This window comes from Cricetulus griseus, assembly GCF_003668045.3.
Source record: "Cricetulus griseus strain 17A/GY chromosome 1 unlocalized genomic scaffold, alternate assembly CriGri-PICRH-1.0 chr1_0, whole genome shotgun sequence".
Classification (NCBI taxonomy): Eukaryota; Metazoa; Chordata; class Mammalia; order Rodentia; family Cricetidae; genus Cricetulus; species Cricetulus griseus.
The window spans coordinates 184,174,710-184,196,839 of record NW_023276806.1 but is presented as its reverse complement, the minus strand read 5'-3'; the positions used below and the strand labels follow the sequence as shown (position 1 = coordinate 184,196,839).

Here is a 22,130-nt window from a genome sequence, read left to right as displayed (position 1 = left end):
GTAGGTGGCAGTGTGAGGCTAATCGAATCTTGGTGGCCTACCAGGAAGTGTAGATCTAGACTGAATCAAATTCCAGGTCCATGTCCCAAAGCTCCCATAACCCTTTCAAAATAGCAGCACCAGCTGGAGATCCGAGGCTGTGGGGAAGCACCAGATCCAAACGATAATAGTAATGATTTAAGCCTGTAGAGTACATTTCTAAATCTTTCCATACAGAAATTTGCCTGCAGTATTTCCTTCTGTCCCAAGCCATCTTTGACTTCCTGCTGCTTGCAATTTTCCCCTTCTTCTTAGCTCAATCCATGTTGTAACTGCCTTTGCTAACCCTGCCACCACTGTGTCCTCTGGTTGGTATTAAAATAAATGAAATAATTTAATTGAAAAAAAGATTTCTGTCTCACCATCCTCTTTGAGGCCAGAGGATTCTGGAACCTCTGCTTCTCACCATCCACCTTCTCCATCCACAGTACATCCGTGTGCTATGCTGGGCGATATAAGATCTTCTGAATCCCCATTTGACCATTGCTCTGTTGAGAGAAGAGTATTAAGTGATCAGCTTTCTTTGACCTTTTCATTCTTGAGCATCTCTTCCCGAGTGTGGTATATGATAGCCCCATTGAGTTTTGCTGAGCTGTACCATGACTATCACGAGGATATCCCACTAGGAGCCAGAAACAGTCATGAGCCAAGAGCTAGAGCCACGAAGCAGTGTTATTTTAGAGATGTTTTATGTGTGGGTTTTCGCAGATGCAGATGAAAAAGCGTTATTCTGGTTTTCTATTTATCTGGGGTTCATAGCTACAGCCGCTTATGCTCATCAGTCCTACTATGGTCATGCTCATGAAGCCTGAAAACATGAAGCAAGAACCAGCATTTCTGCCTCCCTTCGTTATTCACACCTGTGTGAGCCAGTTTTATCCACCCCTCCCCCATAGGGCAGAATCGCCATGCTGGAGTTTCTGTTAGGGACTTCTAGGGAGGACTTCTGCAGTTCTACTCCTGAAGCCCTGGATGTTCATGGTAGGGAAGCTTGTGAGCTGTACATTAGCAGACCCAAGGCTCATGTAGCTACAAGCTCTGAAAGCATATGCATTCTTACAATTGTTAATAGTTGGGGTGAACACATAAATGTTGCAAGCAAACAATTTTGTAACTCTAAGCTCCAGACAGTTGTTTTCTTCTCTTATTTGTACAGAGGGACCCTGTTCTTATGCCAGACAACAGAGGGCTGGTATGAGACACATTGGTGAGGTAGTGTCAGGACCTATCACAGAAAAGCAAGTCTAGGATTATTGTTTTAAGTCCTACAGACCTCGAAGATAGAGATGGGCTAATCCTTTGCTTGTCTTGACAGATGCCAAATACTCCAGTGTGTCACAGAAACACAGTTCTGGCGTATGTGGGAGCATAGGAATCTGAGACCATTTTGTAACTTGCATTTGACATTTGCTTTCAATTACTACATATATGCTGAGGAGTTCCAAATAGTTCTTCCTGTCTGAAATTCTTCCCCACGACCCATATCTGATTCCAGTTGCCCTGCACACAACCTTTCTCTTGACCTGAAGGCATTCCTAACATTTAACAGGCTCAGAGCTAAACCCATTGCCCTTCAGCCTAAACTTCGTTTATCTCTTGCATTCTTGATTTATGCCTTTATCATAATGTTAGAAGAGGAATTGGCTTTTAGCCAGCTAGATAAACATTTCTGCATTATGACTCACTATGTGCACACACAGTTATAACTTGAATGTATGCCTCAAAAAAAGGCTTGTTTTGTACTGTTGATCACTCTGTTATTTGCTGTCTCTGTTTTTGAATAATGGCTTCATGTATCTTACTATTAATTTATTGCTCTACCTCAACATTTCAGCAGCAAGTGTTATGTTCATCCCATAAAGTAGTGGGGGAACTTGCACTCTGCCTTGAGGGACTGTTTCAGCTCTATGTAAAATATACATTTTCACAGTGGGTGCTAAAACCCTGCAAAGATACATACAGCTTCCTTGGATTCATTACCTGATCTTACCCTCTCAGTCTGAGGAGAGACTGTAGTCAGAACTCATTACATCATCCAGACACACCATGCATCCATGCATCCATCCATCCATCGTCCATCCATCCTCCTATCCTTCCATCTATCATCTATCCATCCATCTATCCACCCATTCACCATCCACCCAGTCATCTATCCATCTATCCATCCGTCTTCTATCCATTCATCCAACTAGCAATCCATCCAGTCAGTTTTTCAACATGTTCCAAATCTGTATCCAGTACCAGACACATGGTGAGCCCTAAGAACCAAAGGGCAAACATCATGGTCTCTACTCTGAGACTTGTAGTCCAGTGTGAAAACAAGTCATCTGGCAACCACCGGGTATTCCGAGTAGAAGTCTATGGAAAGTACTCTGGGATCACAGAGAAGCAACACAGGACTTGAACAAGATTGTATGAAAGACCCCGAAGGGATACTTTCGTAGAGGGAGACCCACACACCCAGGAACCAGCGAGGCCACGAACTGGATGTAAAAAACAAGAGGCTTTATTGGAGACGCGGGTACCCGGGGCGACTTAGCTTTTCTGAGGCCAAGCGCCCCGAGCCAAGGGAAAGGGGTCCTTATATAGGGAAAAAGGCGCAAGCTAGGAGCAGGGATTCTATTTGATGGTTCAAATGAGGCACAGAGCCATTCCAGATCAGCATATTCTCAAGGTCTGGTGTCTGGTACAACAGACTTGATTCCTCCCTCCGCGCCCAGGTGGCTGACCTTGGGGGCGGAGACCTTGGGACGGAGTGTTTCTCAACGGGGGGGGGGCGTGGGGGCGAGGGGTGCTCGGCCCCAGCCCCGGCGCGGTGCCAGGGCAGCCCCGCCTGGGTGAACCGGCTTGGGAGGGAAAACGGCAGCCGGGGGAAGTGGAGGCCGGCGGGGGCAGGATGAAGGTGAAGCAGGGCAGCTCTGCGGCAGCTAGCAGCTGCCGGACAATTATCGCCCCGCGCTGCACTCTCCAGCCCATCCCGGCTGCTCCAGAGAGAACACCCAGCATCAGCATAGGCGGGGGGGGGAGACAGAGAGGCAGCGGGCCTTTCATTCCCCCATTTCTCTTGTGACTGAATGAAATCTTTCATTCAAAGGTCTCTGGTTAGGTCTTTCTCTAAGCTTGGCCATGCTGTCTCTAATTATTCCTGTATGGTCTGTAAAAATGATAAATCTAACCCTCGTCTGTTCTGCAGGACCACCTCAGAGAGTGATGTTAAGGATTTTTCGAGTGCACTGACTGACTCTTCTAGGACCTGGATATCCGTGTGCATGGCTTGTTGTAGAAGCTTAAAATGATTAATTCCCTGTAAGGCAATGGTTCCGGTCCCTATGCCGGCTGCTATGGCCCCCCACTGTTATCCCTCCTAATAATAGGGCCACGGTAAAGGATATTGGCTCCCTCTTATGTCGGGTTGACTTCTCTAGTACCCTATAAATATATTCAGGTTGGTGATATGTGACCCTGGGCCAAAGTTCTGTCAATATACAAAAGTCAATAGTGGCATTGAGAACGGTAGTAGAGACGCAGGGGGTCAAACCAGTACTGCCTATGCATAGCCCCTTTCCTGAGACCTCAGACAATGTGAGCTTGTGCTGCATGGCAGTTTCACAACTGGTAGGCGCTGAGGTCTGGTGACGCCGGACCCAGACAGTGTCCCCGATCTGGTAGGAATGGGGAATGGTAGGATGGTCCCTCTGGTCTTTATAAGTTTTTTTTTTTTAAAAGGTGTGAGCCCATATGGCCTAGGGGTATGCTAGGGGGAGTAGGAGGACCCAGTCTCTAGTGTCCCCATCAGGGAGTGATAGGTACTGGCATCCCCTCGCAAGGAAGTTCCCTTTGACTTAGCATTTCAACCAGGGAGAATGGACGGCGAAATTCTTTTCTAAACTGCTTCCTGCTGACTTTGGGACGAAGTTAAGGACCCCAGAAGGTTGAAATGCTAGTCAAAAACAAAAAGGAATTTAGGCAACGGGGAATCCATCAGGGGCTTCTGGTTAGCAGACACTGTTGCAGAGATAGGGGGTGTCCATATCAGCAGACTAGTTCACATCCATAGCAAGTCTAGGGTTCGCAGTCTACTTAGAACAGTCTGAAGTCAGCAACTGGTACTCAGATGTCTGTCAGAAGCCTGTTTAAGACATATTTAAACTAGGAACAGAGGTTAAAACTTATTTATAGAAGCCCACAGTGCAGAAAAAGCAGATATCTGGATATCTGTTCAAACAGCAAGAACACATTTATAACTTTGAGTCCTAGCAAAAACTACAGATTTGGGCTATAAGCATGTACATTTTTCTTCTGTCCAGAGAGCTAGGTATGGATTGGACAGGGGTGCCTTTGGCCTGATGAAAAGCCCTTTAAGTTTGTACTTAGATGACAACCAAAATAAACTTAAAAACCTTGAGCTTGTGCCTGAACAGTAGATAGTCATTATTTTATCAGCTAACATACTGACTAGTCTATAGTGGATCTAACTGTCTGATGCTGTCAAGCTGACAACCAGTAATATTTCAGAGATCTGAGAAGGGTATATTTTATCCGAATCTACTAAAAAGTGACAGAAGCCAGTTAGAAGTAGGTCCATATACAGTTAGCCAAACCCAAGTTTCTCCATTACCGTTGGAGGCAGCTGTCTCAAAGAACAACAATCTTCGCCAGGCCTATCTGTGAGAGGTTTTATTTTCTCTCTGTGGAAGAGGGACATGGAAAAGACTGACCTTGTTTTGTCTAGGCAAAGGGGTACAATCAATTTTCCAGCGTCCAGCAGCTTTGTCCACAGTCTCGGCCAGGTTCTGGCAGGCGGCAGGTTTCATATCTGAGCATCTGCTCATTGGTCCAGGTGCAGGAACTGAGGTGCCTGTAATCTTCGGGTCATTGTCAGGATCTGGCAGTCTGTCTGACATTATAAACTTTAAAGATAACAATTTAAATGCCATATTCTGAAGATCTCTGAAGCATTAGAGGTCTGTTTGTCTGTTTTAATTACTTGCCTTAAGCACACATTAAGTATACAGGTGGCTAGGTAAGGTCTTATTTCTGTAAATAATTTTTAGTCTGACTGTAACTGGTTTTAACTTAGTAAGATGTTTGAAACAGCACAGCTGAACTTAAAACTGCATAGAGCTACCTTATATTCCTTAAACAGTAGCTTAACTTCTTTCTTAGGCAGGGTTTTTCTGTGACTTTGGAGCCTGTCCTGGAATTCGATCTGCCGGACCAGACAGGCCTTGAACTCATAAAGATCCATCTGCCTCTTACTCCCGAGTGGTGGGATTAAAGGCGTGTATCCCCAATGTTCTAAACTTAAGGCGTGTGCTACCAACATCCTGAGCTTAAAGGTGTGTGTTATCAACATCCTAAATTTATTTCTAAAATATAAACTGTAATACCTTATAATAGATCAGCATCTTTCATAAAATAAAAACTTTACATTGTCAGGCTTTGCTCAAAAATAATTTTAAATTGAAGCTCTTTAAGTATAAATATTAATAAAAACAAACATTAAAAAAAACTGGTTTTAAAAAGAAATTTAAATTCCCTTAAGGTCTTTCTGTAATATATAGAAGCATTAACATTGTAAATCTCAATTGAAAAACTTGTTTCTAAGATGGTACCTCTAATTTCCATGCGGTCATCTTTAGTCAAGATGGCGGTTTAAGTATTCCTTTTTTAATTTTAGCAAAATGGCGACCAGTCAAGTCATATGAACATTTTAAAACAAGTATATATAAAACAGAATTAGCTTAATATGGTTAAAATTTTAGACATGAGAAACCATAGCACAGTTTACATTTTTCTCTGACTTATAATAACCTTTTTTCTGATTTTTAACAACTTTCCTCTGACCTTTTATAACTTGCTTTGACCCTCCATAACTTTCTGTAACAATCTTCTCTGCTATGACTTGCTTGCTTTAATTTTCTATAACCTTTTAGTTCATTTCTCTGACTCTCTTAGACATTCTTAGACAAGTTTTCCTTTTTTTTTTCTTTCCCTCTTTATTATTTAAGTCTCCTACATTTTTTTTTTCATTTCTCAGTTAACATCAAAATTTTATCAAAGTCCTTTTTACAGTTCTTAATAACTTTAAGGCCGTTTAGATGTCCGGATCAGGCCAGATAAGTTTATGCGCTCGAGCTGAGGAATAAGGAGTAATTCATTTGCGTTTATGCACATCAATTATAAAACAAAGGCCAAACAACACAGAACACAGAACAGGTTTTCGCAGTGCAGTTTCAACAGAGAGTCGAAAGAATTGGGGGGGCGGGTCGAAGAAGGGGGCCCTCCTTCTTCGTCCCCAGTAAAGATTGCACATCCCTCAAGTCGAGGGCCTTCTCCAAAGAGACTGGGAAAATGTCCAGTCATAGATCTAAGTTCAAAGTACAAATCCCTCACACTGAGGGCTTCCCAAGTTCAAAATACAAATCCCTCACACAGAGGGCTTCAAACGCTACCAGGACGTCTCCTGGAGCCGCGGTCGGGAGTTCGAACCCGTCAGTCCCTCCTCGGATCCGCCTACAAATGTACACAGCTGTATACTACAAACGCAAGCGCAATTCACAAGACAGACTCAGACCAGACAAGACAAAACAGCGGATCCGCACAACACTTACCTCCCAGACGTGGGTCGGTGGTCCCTGGGCGGGTCTCGATCCCGGACGAGCCCCCAAATGAAAGACCCCGAAGGGATACTTTCGTAGAGGGAGACCCACACACCCAGGAACCAGCGAGGCCACGAACTGGATGTAAAAAACAAGAGGCTTTATTGGAGACGCGGGTACCCGGGGCGACTTAGCTTTTCTGAGGCCAAGCGCCCCGAGCCAAGGGAAAGGGGTCCTTATATAGGGAAAAAGGCGCAAGCTAGGAGCAGGGATTCTATTTGATGGTTCAAATGAGGCACAGAGCCATTCCAGATCAGCATATTCTCAAGGTCTGGTGTCTGGTACAACAGACTTGATTCCTCCCTCCGCGCCCAGGTGGCTGACCTTGGGGGCGGAGACCTTGGGACGGAGTGTTTCTCAACGGGGGGGGGGGCGTGGGGGCGAGGGGTGCTCGGCCCCAGCCCCGGCGCGGTGCCAGGGCAGCCCCGCCTGGGTGAACCGGCTTGGGAGGGAAAACGGCAGCCGGGGGAAGTGGAGGCCGGCGGGGGCAGGATGAAGGTGAAGCAGGGCAGCTCTGCGGCAGCTAGCAGCTGCCGGACAATTATCGCCCCGCGCTGCACTCTCCAGCCCATCCCGGCTGCTCCAGAGAGAACACCCAGCATCAGCATAGGCGGGGGGGGACAGGGGGGGGGGGGGGGGGACGGACGGACAGAGAGGCAGCGGGCCTTTCATGTATATAGACTGTCTCAGGCAAAGGTGGCCCAAGTGCCGAAGCAGAAGTGGGAGTTCGTCTGGCCAGAGTAGAAGCCAGACACCTAGGGAATGAAACCACCAAGAGAAAGCACTGCAGGCAGCCTAGCAGCTCTGAGAAATGAAATGCTACAGTTGTTCCCATGTTGTCTGCTGGTGCCCCGATGTCTTCATTCTCCCGGTTTCACCAACTTTTACTGCACTGAGTTTTTCCTTCCCCAGGGGAGCCCAGCATAGTGTCCTCTGTGCTCTTGGTCCTCCCCCACACCCACATCAGTGTCCTATAGAGAACCTTTGCCGTGCTGAAGAAAACTAATTTCTCCTCGGCTCACCTCCCTTGCTAGGCCATGGGCATCTCTAAGGGAGTCCCAAGCTCCGCATCTTCTGTGGGGTGCTGGGAGGTGTGCAAGCTTCTTGGGCAGATTTAAAGAGAATCTGCTGCCGGGCATTGGTGGCCCACACCTTTAACCCCAGCACTTGGGAGGCAGAGGCCCGAGGATCTCTGTGAAATCTAGGCCAGCCTAGTCTACAGAGTGAGTTCCAGAACAACTTCCAAAGCAATACAGAGAAACCCTGTCTTGAAAAACCAAAAATAAATAAATAAATAAATAAATAAATAAATAAATAAATAAAAATCTTAAGGAAGTGAATCTGCACAAATGAATGTGTAAAAGACCGCTCAGAGCTGACCTTTTGGTATTGGGTAACCACCTGGTGTGCTCTTCCCCTGGGAAGACTATGCCTTCCTCTCAACATTCCTTGGTTTCTTGTAGTTCTTAGTGTATGGTTGGGTCCTCCTCGGCTTTGCCCCATCCACTTTAGCATGTTTATTGTTATTGTTGTCCTTGTTCAGCTTATATTTAGTCTCAGTGTTGGTGAGACTTTATGGGTGTAGCTTCTAACATTGCAGTCTCCCTGCAGACTCCCAGATCCGCTCTGGCTCTGACAGTCTTTCCATCCCCTCTTCTGCAATGATCCCCGAGCCTTCAGTGAATGAGATGTATTTATTTGTAGCATTGGGACTGTGCTCCACAACTCTGCATTTGATTGATTGTAGTTTTCTGTAGCGATCTGTTTGTTGCAGAGAGAAGTGTATGTAATGGTGGGTAAGAACTACACTTATCTGTAGGTAGAAGGACAGGTATTTAGGATGTAGTTAGGGATTATGCTGTCTTAGTAACGTTGTGGTTGTAGATGACCCCCTCAAGATAGCCCTGGGTAGTTGCCTAGGTTTCCAATAGCAGGCATGATTTTCTTCTTCTTGAGTGGGTCTAAGTCCAAATAGGGAGCTGTTGCTTACTACTTACTAAGGCACCATTGGGATTATTGTGGCACGCTGGTCATTGCTGTGGTTCCCAATGTTAAGCCCTGAAAACATACGTGTCGCTAAGGTTATACAGATTGAGCATGTTATATTTATATATTTAGGAATGTGTGTGTGTGAAACAATTAATGAAAAGAGAGACTATGGATTTGAAAGAGAGCAAGGAGAAGTATCTGAGAAGGTTTGGCATGAGGAAAGGAAGGGGGAAATGATATAATCTTATTATAACTTCAAAAAAATAAAAGAAAAAGTTCAAAACGACCTCTCAACTCTTGTGACATATTAAAGACAGCAGGGGCTTGATATACTATAAACTTGTTTACTTACATGTAATTCTCAAATTCTGATAGCAAAACCTCAGTTTTCTTTTTCATATTTTATTCACAAAAGATTGTTGTTGGTTTTTTTTTTTTTTTTTTTTTTTTTTTTTTTTTGCTTTTAGGCAATATTCTTTTGCTAACTTCTAAAAGTCTTGGCATTGAAACTTATTAGTTCATGCAAATGAAAATCTGGCCCAGAGACAAGGCACACACTTTCCCTAGTACACAGATGCCTGTCCTTGCCTGTCATCCACTTAACCCATGCTACCCCTTCTGAAAAGCCTTTTACTGAAAACAAAATTCATTTTAATTCTCCTTTTCCTTTGTGAATATTGTGCTCACTTTGCATTTCCTGAACAGAGGCTCCAAAAATGTCTACAGAAGAAATGGAGTCCAGGACCTGATCAATAAGTCTTTCATTAGAGAATAGTCCTGTGTGGTTTGTCTGTCCTGTTAGCTTTCATGTGAAAGCCAACTGTTTATGAATCTCCATGAAACAGAGAACTACACAAGGATGAGGGTGTCGTCCAGGAGAGGGTTTGCTGATCTGGCTTTCTGGAAACATTGACCAGACCACCAGGGCAGTAGTCATTCTTCAGCAAGTCTTAGACCCTGCTGAACTTTTGTTCATAGAACTTCCTGATGCCCATATGTGATGCAAAGACTGTCCATGTCACAATTTTAGTTGAAAGGACTTATTTTCAATTGTTAAAGTTTAGTATGTTGACCTCCTTTGTCCTTCATGCAAAATTCAACCAGTGTGAGAACAAAGAGGAGCATCATCTCCAGATGGTTGGCGCGCTCTCTCTCTCTCTCTATCTCTATCTCTGTGTGTGTGAGTGTATTGTGTAAGTGTCTGTGTGTTTCTGTGTCTGTGTGTCAATGTGTGAATGTCTATGCATGTGTGTGTATGTGTGTGTGTGTGAGAGAGAGAGAGAGAGAGGGAGAGAGAGAGAGAGAGAGAGAGAGAGAGAGAGAGAGAGAGAGAGAGAGATGCCTGAAAATGTGGACAAGTGCCTTTCAGAGAGACACTGTTACTGGAGTTCTTTACACAGCGCTCTGTTTCTTTCTTCCCTTTGGCCCCCTTATCCATCTCTCTCTCTCTCTTCACATAGCCCATCAATTGTGTAACCTTGTTTGTAGGTCTGTGGTGGTTGAATGAGAATGTTCCCCATGGGTTCATATGTTTGAATGCTTGATCCCCAGTTAGGTGAACTGTTTGGGAAGGATTAGGAGATGGGGCCTTGTTGGAGCAGGTGTGTACTGGGGATGGACTTTGAAGTTTCCAAAGCCCATAACATTCACAGTTAGTTCCCTCTGTCTCGTGCTCGTGGATAAAAGTGTGAGCTCTCAGTTCCTGTCCCAGCACCGTGCCTTCCTGCCTACTCCCATAATCCCTGTGGTGATGGGTGCACACTCTCACCTCTGAAACTAAAAGCCCCCCAAAAGCACTCTCTTCTAGCTCCTTAATCTCAGTGCTTTATCGCAGCAATAGAAAAGTAACCAAGACAAGATCTATGCTAGTATTTATTAGTGTTTCAAAGTTAACCAACTGTAATTATAAAGACTTTTATCATCTCACATGCTGATTTAATGTCCCAGTGAGGACATAATCTATGTATTTGATACTGACTCACTAGATCAGGTAATGTTAATAAAACACTCACTGTGTGTGGCACCCTTGGCCAGAGCAGCCCTGGAGCCCTTCACCAATAAATCCCTGCCCCAGTAGCCCCAGCTCTGTATTGTCTTCTACCTAGTAGTGCCTGTTAATCTTCAGAGAGAACGGTGTATGACTTCCTTGTCTCTGTTGTACCTACCGTTCCACCATCTTTTTCCAGCCTTGCACCTCACACTTCTAAGCACTTGTCCATGCTTGCTCAGGACCATGTAAATGGCAGCATCTGGCTCTGACTCAAAAACTGTGTTGTCTCCAAGCCCACTGCATCCCTGAACCAATCCGGTTTTCTGTGGTTACTTATTTGCTCTTATTTATTTATTGAATGCCATGGCGTATTCTCCACACAGATGAGCAGAGGTTATCATTCTCTGATTTATAAATGAGGAAACGAAGCCCCGAGAGGCTCCTTCCTGATCAAGTTTGCATGGTGAGAGGGGAGCAGCATCCAGAAGATCATTTTGACCAGAAGAAACTGTAAATTGCAGTGATTACAACTGAGGCGTACTCAGAGAACTTGAACATGTTAAACTGTGACTCTTGAGTTCTTGAAATGTGCTGATGCTGGGACAGAGGGCATGAGGGAGATGCCAGAACTCTCATAACTGGAATGATATGTGGTGACAGTGGAGCAAAGGACAGTCACTCATGAAGGAGTCGTGAGGGGCACTGGAGCTCTTTATTCGGTTCCATCAAGATGGCACCACACTGTGTGATTCTTCACCTATTTACTGAGTTTGAGCTTGAGAAAATATAGGAGACTAGATTTGTCACAGTCAGCTGCATTTGTTAGAACACAGAGATGTGCCTTGGGTGGTTCTTTAACTGACTTTGCTTTTATGAGATGAAACCCCGGGCTGGTGATAATGGGGGAAACATCCAGGGTTCCATTCCGTGCAGTGTAGTATTGTCTGCACTTGAGACTTTTGAGTGCTTTGGAAATAATGTCTGTTTTCACCATTTTCTGTTCTCTACTAGGTTCTTGGAACACCAAATGAGGACACTTGGCCAGGAGTTCATTCTTTACCACATTTTAAGCCAGGTATGTTTCATTAATTGCAAATGCTAAGTGCTTCCTGTATGTGAAAGGTGACTATATAAATGTCCATGTTCATGCAACATAGGGCCTTGAAATGCCTTTGCCATCATGTATTTTATGTGTTAATGCAGCTGTTCTTGTATTTGCATAATTCATCTTTTTGAAATAAAGTTTGCTGCCCTTCCACCATGAGAGAGTTCCACTATACGACCTATGTTTGATTTGCCTAATGATCTTGTAGTAACTGTTAATTTCATTTTCATATCCCTGCCTATGAAAGCAAAATTTAGCTGGTGAGATGGCAATGCAATGGGAAAGCATTTACTGCATTAGCAGAAGAACCTGCATACCAATTGCAGCATCCAGGAAAAAAGCTGGGCATGGTGACTGGTGCCTGTAATTCCAGTCCTGGGCAAATAGAGAAAGGCAGATTCTGGAGAACACCCTGACAATTAAGTCTGGATGAATCTCTGAGATCCAGGTTCAGTGAGAGGCCCTGTCTCAAACTAAGGTGGAGAGACATTGAAGAAGAGACACAAAATCAACACACACGCGCGCGCACACACACACACACACACACACACACACACACACACACACACACACACACAGAGGGGGGCGCAAAATTTACGTTGGAACAACACAACTCATACGTATCACTACTTTTGAATAATACTAAGAAATTGTAGTAAATTATATATAAAAAGGTTTTCCTTTCCTGACTTATTCTAGGAATATATGGTCCGATAATTTGAGCTTAACTGTATAAATTTTCCTGATTCTTCAATTGTGTAGCATTTGATATTTCAATGGAAATTATTCAGGCGTCTAAACTGGAGGCCTTTGAGCATGCAGTATTTCAATACTCACCAGTAGATGGCAGTCATGAAACTTTCAGTCTTAAGAGTTGCAAGAAAATCTGACATGATGTGCTTAATTTTTATTGAAGGAATGAAAGAACTACAGTTGGAAAGTGAATAAAGTGAGGAAAATGAATTATTGTAAAGTGATTCTCTTGGGGTTTTTTTTGTGGGGTGGCTATAAAACGTGCTCCATGAAATGTAGGTCCCATATCTAGTTTCTGAAGGAATCCCACAGAGGACCTGATGGTCGCTGTCCTCTCTGAGTAATTTTACTGAGGGGAGCCAACCGTCTTCTGCTTCTCCTCCTCCCCTCTTTGGAGACTCCAGAAATAAATTACCAATTTCAAAGAATTACTGAGTTGTGCAGCTATTTTTATTCTTCATATTTTTCTTCTGAAAGTGTATAGTGTGCTGAGAATTCTTTTATCTTATTCAGAAGCTTCAAAGGCCTTTTGTACTTTTACTGAAAATTATAAATGAGTTCCATGTCCAGAAAAATTTCTAGAAATACAGCAGTTTATTAGAATAGATAGTTTTTTATTAATTAAGCCAGAAGCATCTTGTAACCAGTGTACTTATTCCTACTGGAGTTTAAGTCAAGAAAACAACATTTTATACGTGTTATGGGCTCTTAGAGTTAGCAATCTTGTCAGGATATACAATTTTAAGACCCAAGAAATAAAATAGATGACCCTGGGAGGCTAGAGTTTAGCTCACTGGCAGAACCCTGTCCTAGCATTTACCAAAACAAAAAACAAGATTATAAATAAATAAAGTTATATACATGAAAGACTAATTAATAAAGCAATTTCACCTGCCAAGTGTCTAGACTAGAAAATATGGAGTAATTTGTCTATTTTTGATGTGAATAGAGCTTATTTTTGTCATGAATACATGCAAGTTCTTTAGAGTTTCTAGAAATTATAAGATGTACAACAAGTTAAAAGGGCAGATTGTGAACTTTAGGAAACCTATGCACAGTACATATCTGGCATTCAAAACTTAGCTGTTGCTCTGTGTTATATTGAATATTTAAAAACAGCCTTACTAGTGAGACTCCTCTGATAGAAATATATAAGCTAGATAGAATAGATATATTAAATATTGTGTGAGAGCTGCAACAGACATGTAGTCAGTGTATTGGGAGTCCAGAAGAACAATGTGTCTACATGATATAAGGCTGGACTAGGAGAGAGAGATTATAAACTGAGGGGAGACACTGTGTCTCCACATAGTGCCCAGCCTGGCCATCAGGGACTCTTAGTTTCTGACATCATAGCTCTTATACTCCAAGGGAAGAAAACACATATCCCAAAGGACACTAGCAGTCTAGGGTCACCTGTCCTGCTCTATGTCTCATCTCCTGATTCTATCCCCCAAAGAGGGCTATGGAGGTTCTAAACAGGGAGAAGGAAAGTTACAAGGACATTCTTTCTTTAATTAAAAAAAAAAAAACAGTGTGTGTGTGTGTGTGTGTGTGTGTGTGTGTGTGTGTGTGTGTGTGGTGTGTGCATGCCATGGTGCATATGCGGAGATCAGAGGGTAATTTGCAGATAGTTGCTCTCTCCTTCCACTGTGTGGGTTGCAGAGGTTGACCTCAGATCATCAGTCTTCGTCACAAATGCTTTTACACACTGAGTCATCTCCTTGGCTCTTTTCTTGAAGCATTTTGGAAATGAAACAATACAATATGCAAAGCTTTCTCCTTGCTTCAACTCCCATCTGCCGGCTTTCCCAGACTACTGCCCTCCCTGACACCAGGATCCCTCTCTAAGCTTTCTTTCCTTTTTCTTTTTCTTTTCTTTATGCAAATGTAACAAATTATAAGTATATACATATATGTATATATATATATATATATTGTATTTTTTCATACACAAACTACAGTTGTATCTTGTTTTCCTCCCTAGTGTATCCTCTAGGTTTTTACATGTCACATATGTCACTGCACATAAGTCAGTGTGGCTTCCCTCTTGTCCCCAAGTGCAACATTGTTTTCTGTTGAGCAGATCTAACCTGCTGTCTAACTGTGGGCCTTTGGGCTTCTTCAGTATGTCTCTATTAAAAGTGTTAATGCAGTGACAGCTTTATCTGAACAGTAAATTGGGAGAAACAAGTTAAAGAGCCAACAAGTATAAACAGTTTTTAACACTTGTATCAGTCTGAAGCAGTGGTCTCTCGTCTGTGTGTTGGCAATGCATGCCAGGCTTCCCTAAGTCTTCTCTGCTCTGGAGTGTGTGGCCAGACTCAACCAGTCAGCTGCCGAAAGGGATCTCAAGTTAATGCTGGTTTGAATGCTTCGTCTAATGTGAGGCTGAGCATCTGCTCACCTGATTCAGCTTTTCCTTACTGTGAACTATTTATGACTTTTGCTCAATTTATAGTTGAAAATTGTGAGTCATCTCTCTTAATTTCTAGGAGTTTTTATAATTTGGAGTAATTTCTCTTTTATCCACAAAAGCCTTTGTTTCTCTGGATTTAACTGCATAAGAATATTTTTTTCCAATTTTTATTAACTTCATTACCAAAAATGTTGCACAAAAAATACCATCCTCTGAAATTAACCAGGCATGAGGACTGTTAATTGAGGATACTGAGGACAATTCAGCAAATATGGTTGACTATATAGACTAGCTAATCAGGGTAGATGCTGCAAAGGTTCTTGACATTGGATTTGTACTTTCACTATCAAAACATTTTTATGCATTTGTCTACTACCAAAACCAAAAATCCCATGACAGAGTTAGAACTATAAAGACAATGACCTCATATCCCCTTTCATAACTCCTGCTTATTAACTGTATTTAGTCTTTCCTCACCCCCTAATATTTAGCCTTTCTTGTCCTCTTTTCCAAATGTTGTACTCTATACACACAGAGACATGATATGTGTTATCTAGATAAATATTATACTTTGTAAGTACACTAATTTTCCTGAAATTTTTGAGTACATTTTTCTTTAGCACTAAATAATATTCATTCACACACACACACATATACATGTGTGCATATATGTATATATTAGATAAACAGACAGACAGACAGATGTTTCATTAGCCATTCATCTGTTGACTGACAACTAGGCTGATTCCAATGATTTTCTGTAGTGAATACAGCAGCAGTAAACGTGGGTGCAAGTTTCTCTACAGAATATGTAGTTCTCTGTGTATATATGCAGATGTGAAATAGTGGGGTAGTTCTATCTTTGATTTTTCTGAGAACTCTCCAAACTGACTTCCCCAATGGCTGTATAACCTAGCATCTCCATCTTGAGTGAATAAGGATCCTGAAGTGTCCACTGGCACCTCAGAAATTCTACTCCCATAGTGACTTCTGAGACCACTCAGAAACTCTACTCCTATAATGATGTCAGAGACCACTAGAACCAATGCCCCAAACTCTCACAGGACACTGAGCACACTGGAGCTGAAGCACGGGCCTGGTGCTGACATCTGAGGCCACTGGACTAGAGTCCTGGTCACAGAGTGCTCTGGGTCCTGCAGAAGCCAGAGGCCCTCTAAAATTCTAAGCAAGGTTGAACAAAGTCCTTACTATTAGGTAGTGTCTTTTCTGACTTGTTTTAACAATAACGTTTGTCTCAAGAAAAAAATCCCATGACATTTGCAGAGTAGTACAGGCATGATTTTTAATAGCAAATCCTGTTACACACACACACACACACACACACACACACACACACACACACTTTGCATCTGTATTCATATAAGGGCACTTTTGATTTTCAAATTGTTTATTTTACTGTTGTGTTGTAGGCCATACATAAATCTAAACAGATACATCTCTATATTTTTAAAATGTGTACAAAAACACTGAGCTAATTCTGTACAAAATGGCTTCCTACTCAAATAGCATGGAAACCCCATGTGTGGCACTTCCCTCCAGCTCTTAAGCTCTTTCAACAAAGGGGCATTCAGCAGTGGCTTAATGATGGATTATTATTCAGAAGTTCAGACAGGAAGACACTGTAAAGTTCAAGGAGGAAACAACACCGCCAGACTGGAAGCAATGAGAAGTAATGAAATTTCAAATAAAACAGTCCTATTTTTCCAAAATCAAGCTAGGGGCGGGGCACATCCAAAGTGGTTACATTGTTTCTCAGGAAAGTCAGTCATCCAATGCAAGCAGTTGTTCAGTTTTAGAAACTGATGAAGATGGGATGTCTTCCATGAATGAGAAGGATGAATAGAGAAGAATTCACCAGTGAGAAAGGAGAAGTGAGGAAGGGTGACATTTAAAACATGTTATGCCCCAGACCAAGCATGCAGACACACCGACCTTTGAGTCAGCATTTACATGTGGACTTGGTTATACTAAGTGTTTGTAATGAAGTGAAAATTTTCTTCTTATGCCCTACTTAGTCACAGACAGGGCTTCCCGAACCAAGTAGATCCAGGTTTCTGTTTTCAAAGGGAGGAAATAAATGCTTTCGGACTTATAATGCCTTGGCACCTTACTGTTCAATGTCACCTTGGTACCTTACAGCTCAGTGTTACCTTGGTACTTTACCACTCAGTGGTATCTCTACTTACAAAACAATTTAATACCTTGTCTCATTTGATATGCACAATAAGTCTGAGTTATTATACTATTGTCTTAATGTTGCAGTCCCATTTTACTGACAAAGGAATGCCCAGCTCTGAGTGTTGGCCTCAAGCTTACTAAGACTCTGAAGAGGGCTTGCCTGGTATAGCTAGAGCTGTGAAGAACTGTGTCTTATCGAAGAACTATCTCCCTACAGTACCTTTCACCACCCATCCCCTGCTCACTGTGACAGCTTTAAGTCCTTCACCTGCTCTTCTAATAAGTTGTCAGTTCTAAAAAAAATTTAAGATCATTTACTTTCCAATGTTTTCTTTAAAAAGTAATACTATGAATACTTTCACTGAGACAATGGCCATGAACCAGGTCTGTCCTAGAGTGATTAGAAACATGATCCTTCCACATATTATCCATTCCAAAGCTTCTTTAGTTACATATAGTATAGGAATAAAAACACAGATCTGGAGCCAGACATACTTAATCTTTGCACTGCTAAAAAATACAAAAGTTTGACGCGTATCATGTAACAAAATGTCCACTGCCAATGCTCAGTCTGGTGTTGCTGCCCTCAGTACCTGGGACAGGAAATGCCACTTTGATCTGTAGATGGACTTTTCCGTCCCACCTGGTTCCACCACTTTTCAGTCCCAAATAAACATACAGAGGCTTGTGTTAATTATAAACTGTTTGGTCTATTCCTTAGGCTTCTTATTATCTAGCTCTCTCTTAATTATTAACCCCTAACTATTAATCTGTGTATTTCCACATGGCCTTACCTTACCAGAGAATGCCTGGGCATCCTACCTTCCTGGTAGCTACATGGTATCTCTCCCTGGCAACTAGTCTGATATCCCCCACCCCCCATACTTCCTGCCTGGCTGCTGGCCAATCAGCATTTATTCATCAACCAATAAGAGAAACATATATACAGAAGGACATCCCCATCACTGGTCTTTTTCACACCTAAGGAGGTTAGGACCCTGGCTTTAATAATACTCCCGGGTCTTCCCAAGTCTTTTATAAGGTTCTGGAAAAGCTTTGGAGGCAACAAGAATTCCATGGGTGGGATATGCCATTCAGGAAGACTAAGAGAGAGGGTATCTTGGTGTCATAATGTGTGCTTCATAGACCACCCAACAGGGAGGATCCCCTGAGACTTGCAGAGATCCCTTCTCTACTCTTCAGAGAAGATGGTGTCTGCTCTATCCAGCCCATCAACTTCTGTGGAAATTAAATGCAAACATCTGTTCTAACATCTTCTTCTTTATTTATTCTGCCTACTTTTAAGATGACTGAGCTAGGTAATGTAATGAATCTAAAATGTGGTTTAACTTTTAAGGCTTTATGGTTGCAAAATAATGTTTTTAACATTAAAATGATATGTCTTCTACTTGCTATTTCCTTTCCTACTTGCTTGTTATGCTTTGTTTCAGGAATTCTCTCTCTCTCTCTCTCTCTCTCTCTCTCTCTCTCTCTCTCTCTCTCTCTCTCTTCTCTCTCGTGAACCAATGACCTTCATTGAGATGGATTACAGGAATGTGCGTCCTGATGGGTTATTTATTGGAGGAAGCACAGCATAAGAGTGATACACCACTGCAGAAAATGTTTCTTCCCTTTGATAGCAACCAGTAACTTCCTGTAGCTGCTAGGGGAAGGATGGGTGTTTTGCAAACTTTGTAGAGAAGTGAAGTTAAAAAAAAAATGCAAAAGTGACAGGAAGGGAGTGCAGACTTGTCTTAACCTTCTGACTGTGGGCAGTCTTACGGGCGGCCAATAATGGGTATAAATCGGAGAGTGAATGCCAAGCAAGCTGAGAGTCTGTTCAGCCTGAAGTGTCTGTGCCTTGCATATGCTCAGGTGTCTGCACTATTAGTGAGTGCTCACCAGACTCTCGAGACTGCTGTGAACCAGGCAGACAAACCTTTCCTTAAACAGCTCACAAGCCAAAGAGATAATGACAGATGCCAAGTCACAGTGTGACAGTGGAAATATGACCACAGGGAAGCAGCAAGAGACACTTTAGAGGGCCCAGGCTTTGCTTCCAAAGGGGAGGAGTGGAGATTTCATTTGAAGTGTGAGAAATAGTAGAGCGCTTTGAGCAGGGAAGGAAATGGATGTTTTAGGATCTCAAAAGAGCCCGCTGGCTACACAAGTGTCACAGACCTAATTCAGAGCTGGTCTCATGTCTGTGGACTTTTCTTATTTTCTTCCTGCCTGCAGCCCTGGGGGAGAGTATCTATAGAAGTCTATCCTGACTCAGAGGGAAATTACTGTCACACCAATGAAGAGTGACATCACTGACATCTTTGCCCATGCACCTGTTGCTGGATAAGGATTTGATATGGTGTGTCAGGGGCTTAGCCAATGACATCAAACTAAATGGAGGGAGCTAGGTTTCTTGTTAAGTACCAAAATATTATCATCTCCAGTAGCAGGTGCTGTCTTTGCGAGTGGTAGCAGTCATTCCGTGCAGAGCAAAGGCTGTGCTTACCTAACTGCCTCTGGTCTGCTTAGAGAATGTCTCATTTGCTCTCACCAGTAGTGTCGGTAATGATGGAACATAACAGTATGTCTAGAAAGATTCAGAAAAAAATGAAATAATAAATTCTCAAGAAGAAGTGAACTTCTTCAAAGTGGATTTTTTTAATTCCAAAGGAACTTGGGAATTTTATAATTGTCAGCATAGATGTTAATCTGGTTTTACCTCACCAAATGGAATACAGAGTGTCATTTGCCACATAAAGATGTCTTACTTCTCCAGTGGCTCCTACCCCAAATTATTATGATTATGATTATTATGAATTGGTTACTGTCATATTTAAGAAAAAAGTTAAAATTTTACCCTGAATATATAGATAATAATTAAATGCAGTTGAGTTGTGGTGGTGCACACCTTTACTCCTGGCACTCAGGAGGCAGAGGCAGGATGATCTCTATGAGTTCGAGGCCAGCCTGGTCTACATTTGATTGAATAATGTGCCAGCAGCATTACTGTAAACTGGATGGCCACTCTTTATTTCTGCCTTTAGTTACCTGATGTGTTATATTTATTCTGTTCACAAATAAATGTCAGCAAGCACATAGCTTGAAATCCACAGTGTAAAAAAATTCGTAACTCCCGAATCTAACATTTTAGACATATCCTTACAAAAACAACAACCAAAGAAACCAAAACTTCAAGAGTAAGATGAGATAATTAGGGACTGAAGACATAAAACTGAGAGCATGATACCTGTTTTCAGATTGGTGCTTGGCAATAGAACTTTAACATAATAGAACACTTTGTCTCCAGCAACAAAATGGAACCTCTTGGGGCCCAACACTCACTTTTCCCTCATGAGTAATACCATGCCTCTGTGAGAAATCCATGATTGAGTGGTTGAAAAGAAAGTAGTGGGAAAGGTTTTCTGTGTTCAACCCCTAGGAACATTGAGATCACAAAGCCCAGTAAAGTGCTCAGTAGTCTGAGGTTTTATGTGCATTTTGTAGCATTTGAGAATGCTTAGAAGCAAAATAAGTGCGAACATTTTCTGTGCTGGTTTGTGGCTATTACTTCATGTCGTGTGGCTGTTTACTGTTTACCATATACCTTTATGAGCCCTCTGAGATCTTCCTAACAGAGCAGGTAGTCAGAGTAGATGGATGAAGTTGAAGCCCTGGGAGGAAAGTTGTGTTTGAGGACATACTGTAATCCACAGTTGGGATGCACAGTCATCAAAACAGCACACACACACACACACACACACACACACACACACACACACACACACACACACACACACACCATAGCCATGCACCAGTATCAGCTGTTTTTCCCTATGTGGTAAACTGAGGGTCATGTGATCTTGGCTGGTTCCTTCTTGGTTCCAGGATGCAGGTTGGTTTTGTTAGGTTTGTTCTCTGTATCTCGCATCCTCCACAGAATCACAACTACGGAAAGATGTTCTGCTTTTTCCTCCTGAAAGGCAGGGGCAAAAGATGGAAGACCCAGCTGTGGGCTCACTTCAAGCCTCTGCTATGTCAATACTATTTACACCGCACTGTGAATATGGGTTCAATGGGGGACTGAAGTGTGTCTCACTATAAAGAAAGAAGGGAATAATTATTTGCTATTAATCCAATCGATTACGCCTTCTTGGTTTCCTGACATCTTGGCTTGTCTAGCTAAAGAAGTGAAGCAGCCTCATTCTGCTGTGGTTTAAAATCCACATTAGAACGTTGTCATAGGGCTCCTTTAAGACAAATTCACCACTATGCAATAGTGATTACTGAGCTGGAGAGTGGATAAGTGGGTAAGTACTTGTCCTGCAAGCATGAAAACCGAAGTCCTAGAACCCATGTTAAACTGGGTGGGGTAGCACATGTCTGCAATTACAGCACTCCTAGCAAGGTGGGAGCTAGAGATGGGAAAATTCTCAGAAGCTCACAGGCCATCTACCCTAGTGTTTCTCTGACCTCCACATGCTTGCCAGGGCATCTAAGAACACACACACACACTCTCTCTCTCTCTCTCTCTCTCTCTCTCTCTCTCTCTCTCTCTCTCTCACACACACACACACACACACACACACACACACACACAGGATTCATACACACAGAGTTATTATTATTTTGATACTATATGGATGCAAGAAAAGTGTAGCCTTCCATTATTTATGATACAGGTAGTGTTTTTACTCCCTAAATGTTCTGGTTAGATCAGTACATGGATTGCATTGGTGGGTGATGTAGTTGTTTTTGTTTGTTTGGTTTTACTTTTTGGGGGCCCACCATCCAAGTCCCAAATAAATACACAGAGACTTATTCTAAGAATGCCCAGCCTTAGGTTGGCTTGTTTGTAACCAACTTTTCTAACTTAAATTATCCTGTTTCTATTTAACTATGTTTGCCTCTGGGCTTCTTTTTACCTTTCTCTATTCTATATGTCTTTCTTTTCTTCTTACTTCATGGCTGGCT

General features: G+C 42.4%; 1 protein-coding gene across 7 annotated transcripts in view; it reads left to right on the top strand.

The window, feature by feature from the left end:
- Window positions 1-22,130, top strand: part of Cdk14 (cyclin dependent kinase 14) — a 554,492-nt gene that overhangs the window by 394,456 nt on the left and 137,906 nt on the right. For all 7 annotated transcript variants that reach the window (XR_004771639.1, XM_035450611.1, XM_027391584.2 and 4 more), the window contains one exon: window positions 11,692-11,755. Coding sequence is in view for 6 of the 7 variants with exons in the window: in XM_035450611.1 (XP_035306502.1) it covers window positions 11,692-11,755 (64 nt within the window). In the remaining variant the exon portion in view is untranslated. The remainder of the gene's footprint in view (window positions 1-11,691; window positions 11,756-22,130) is intronic.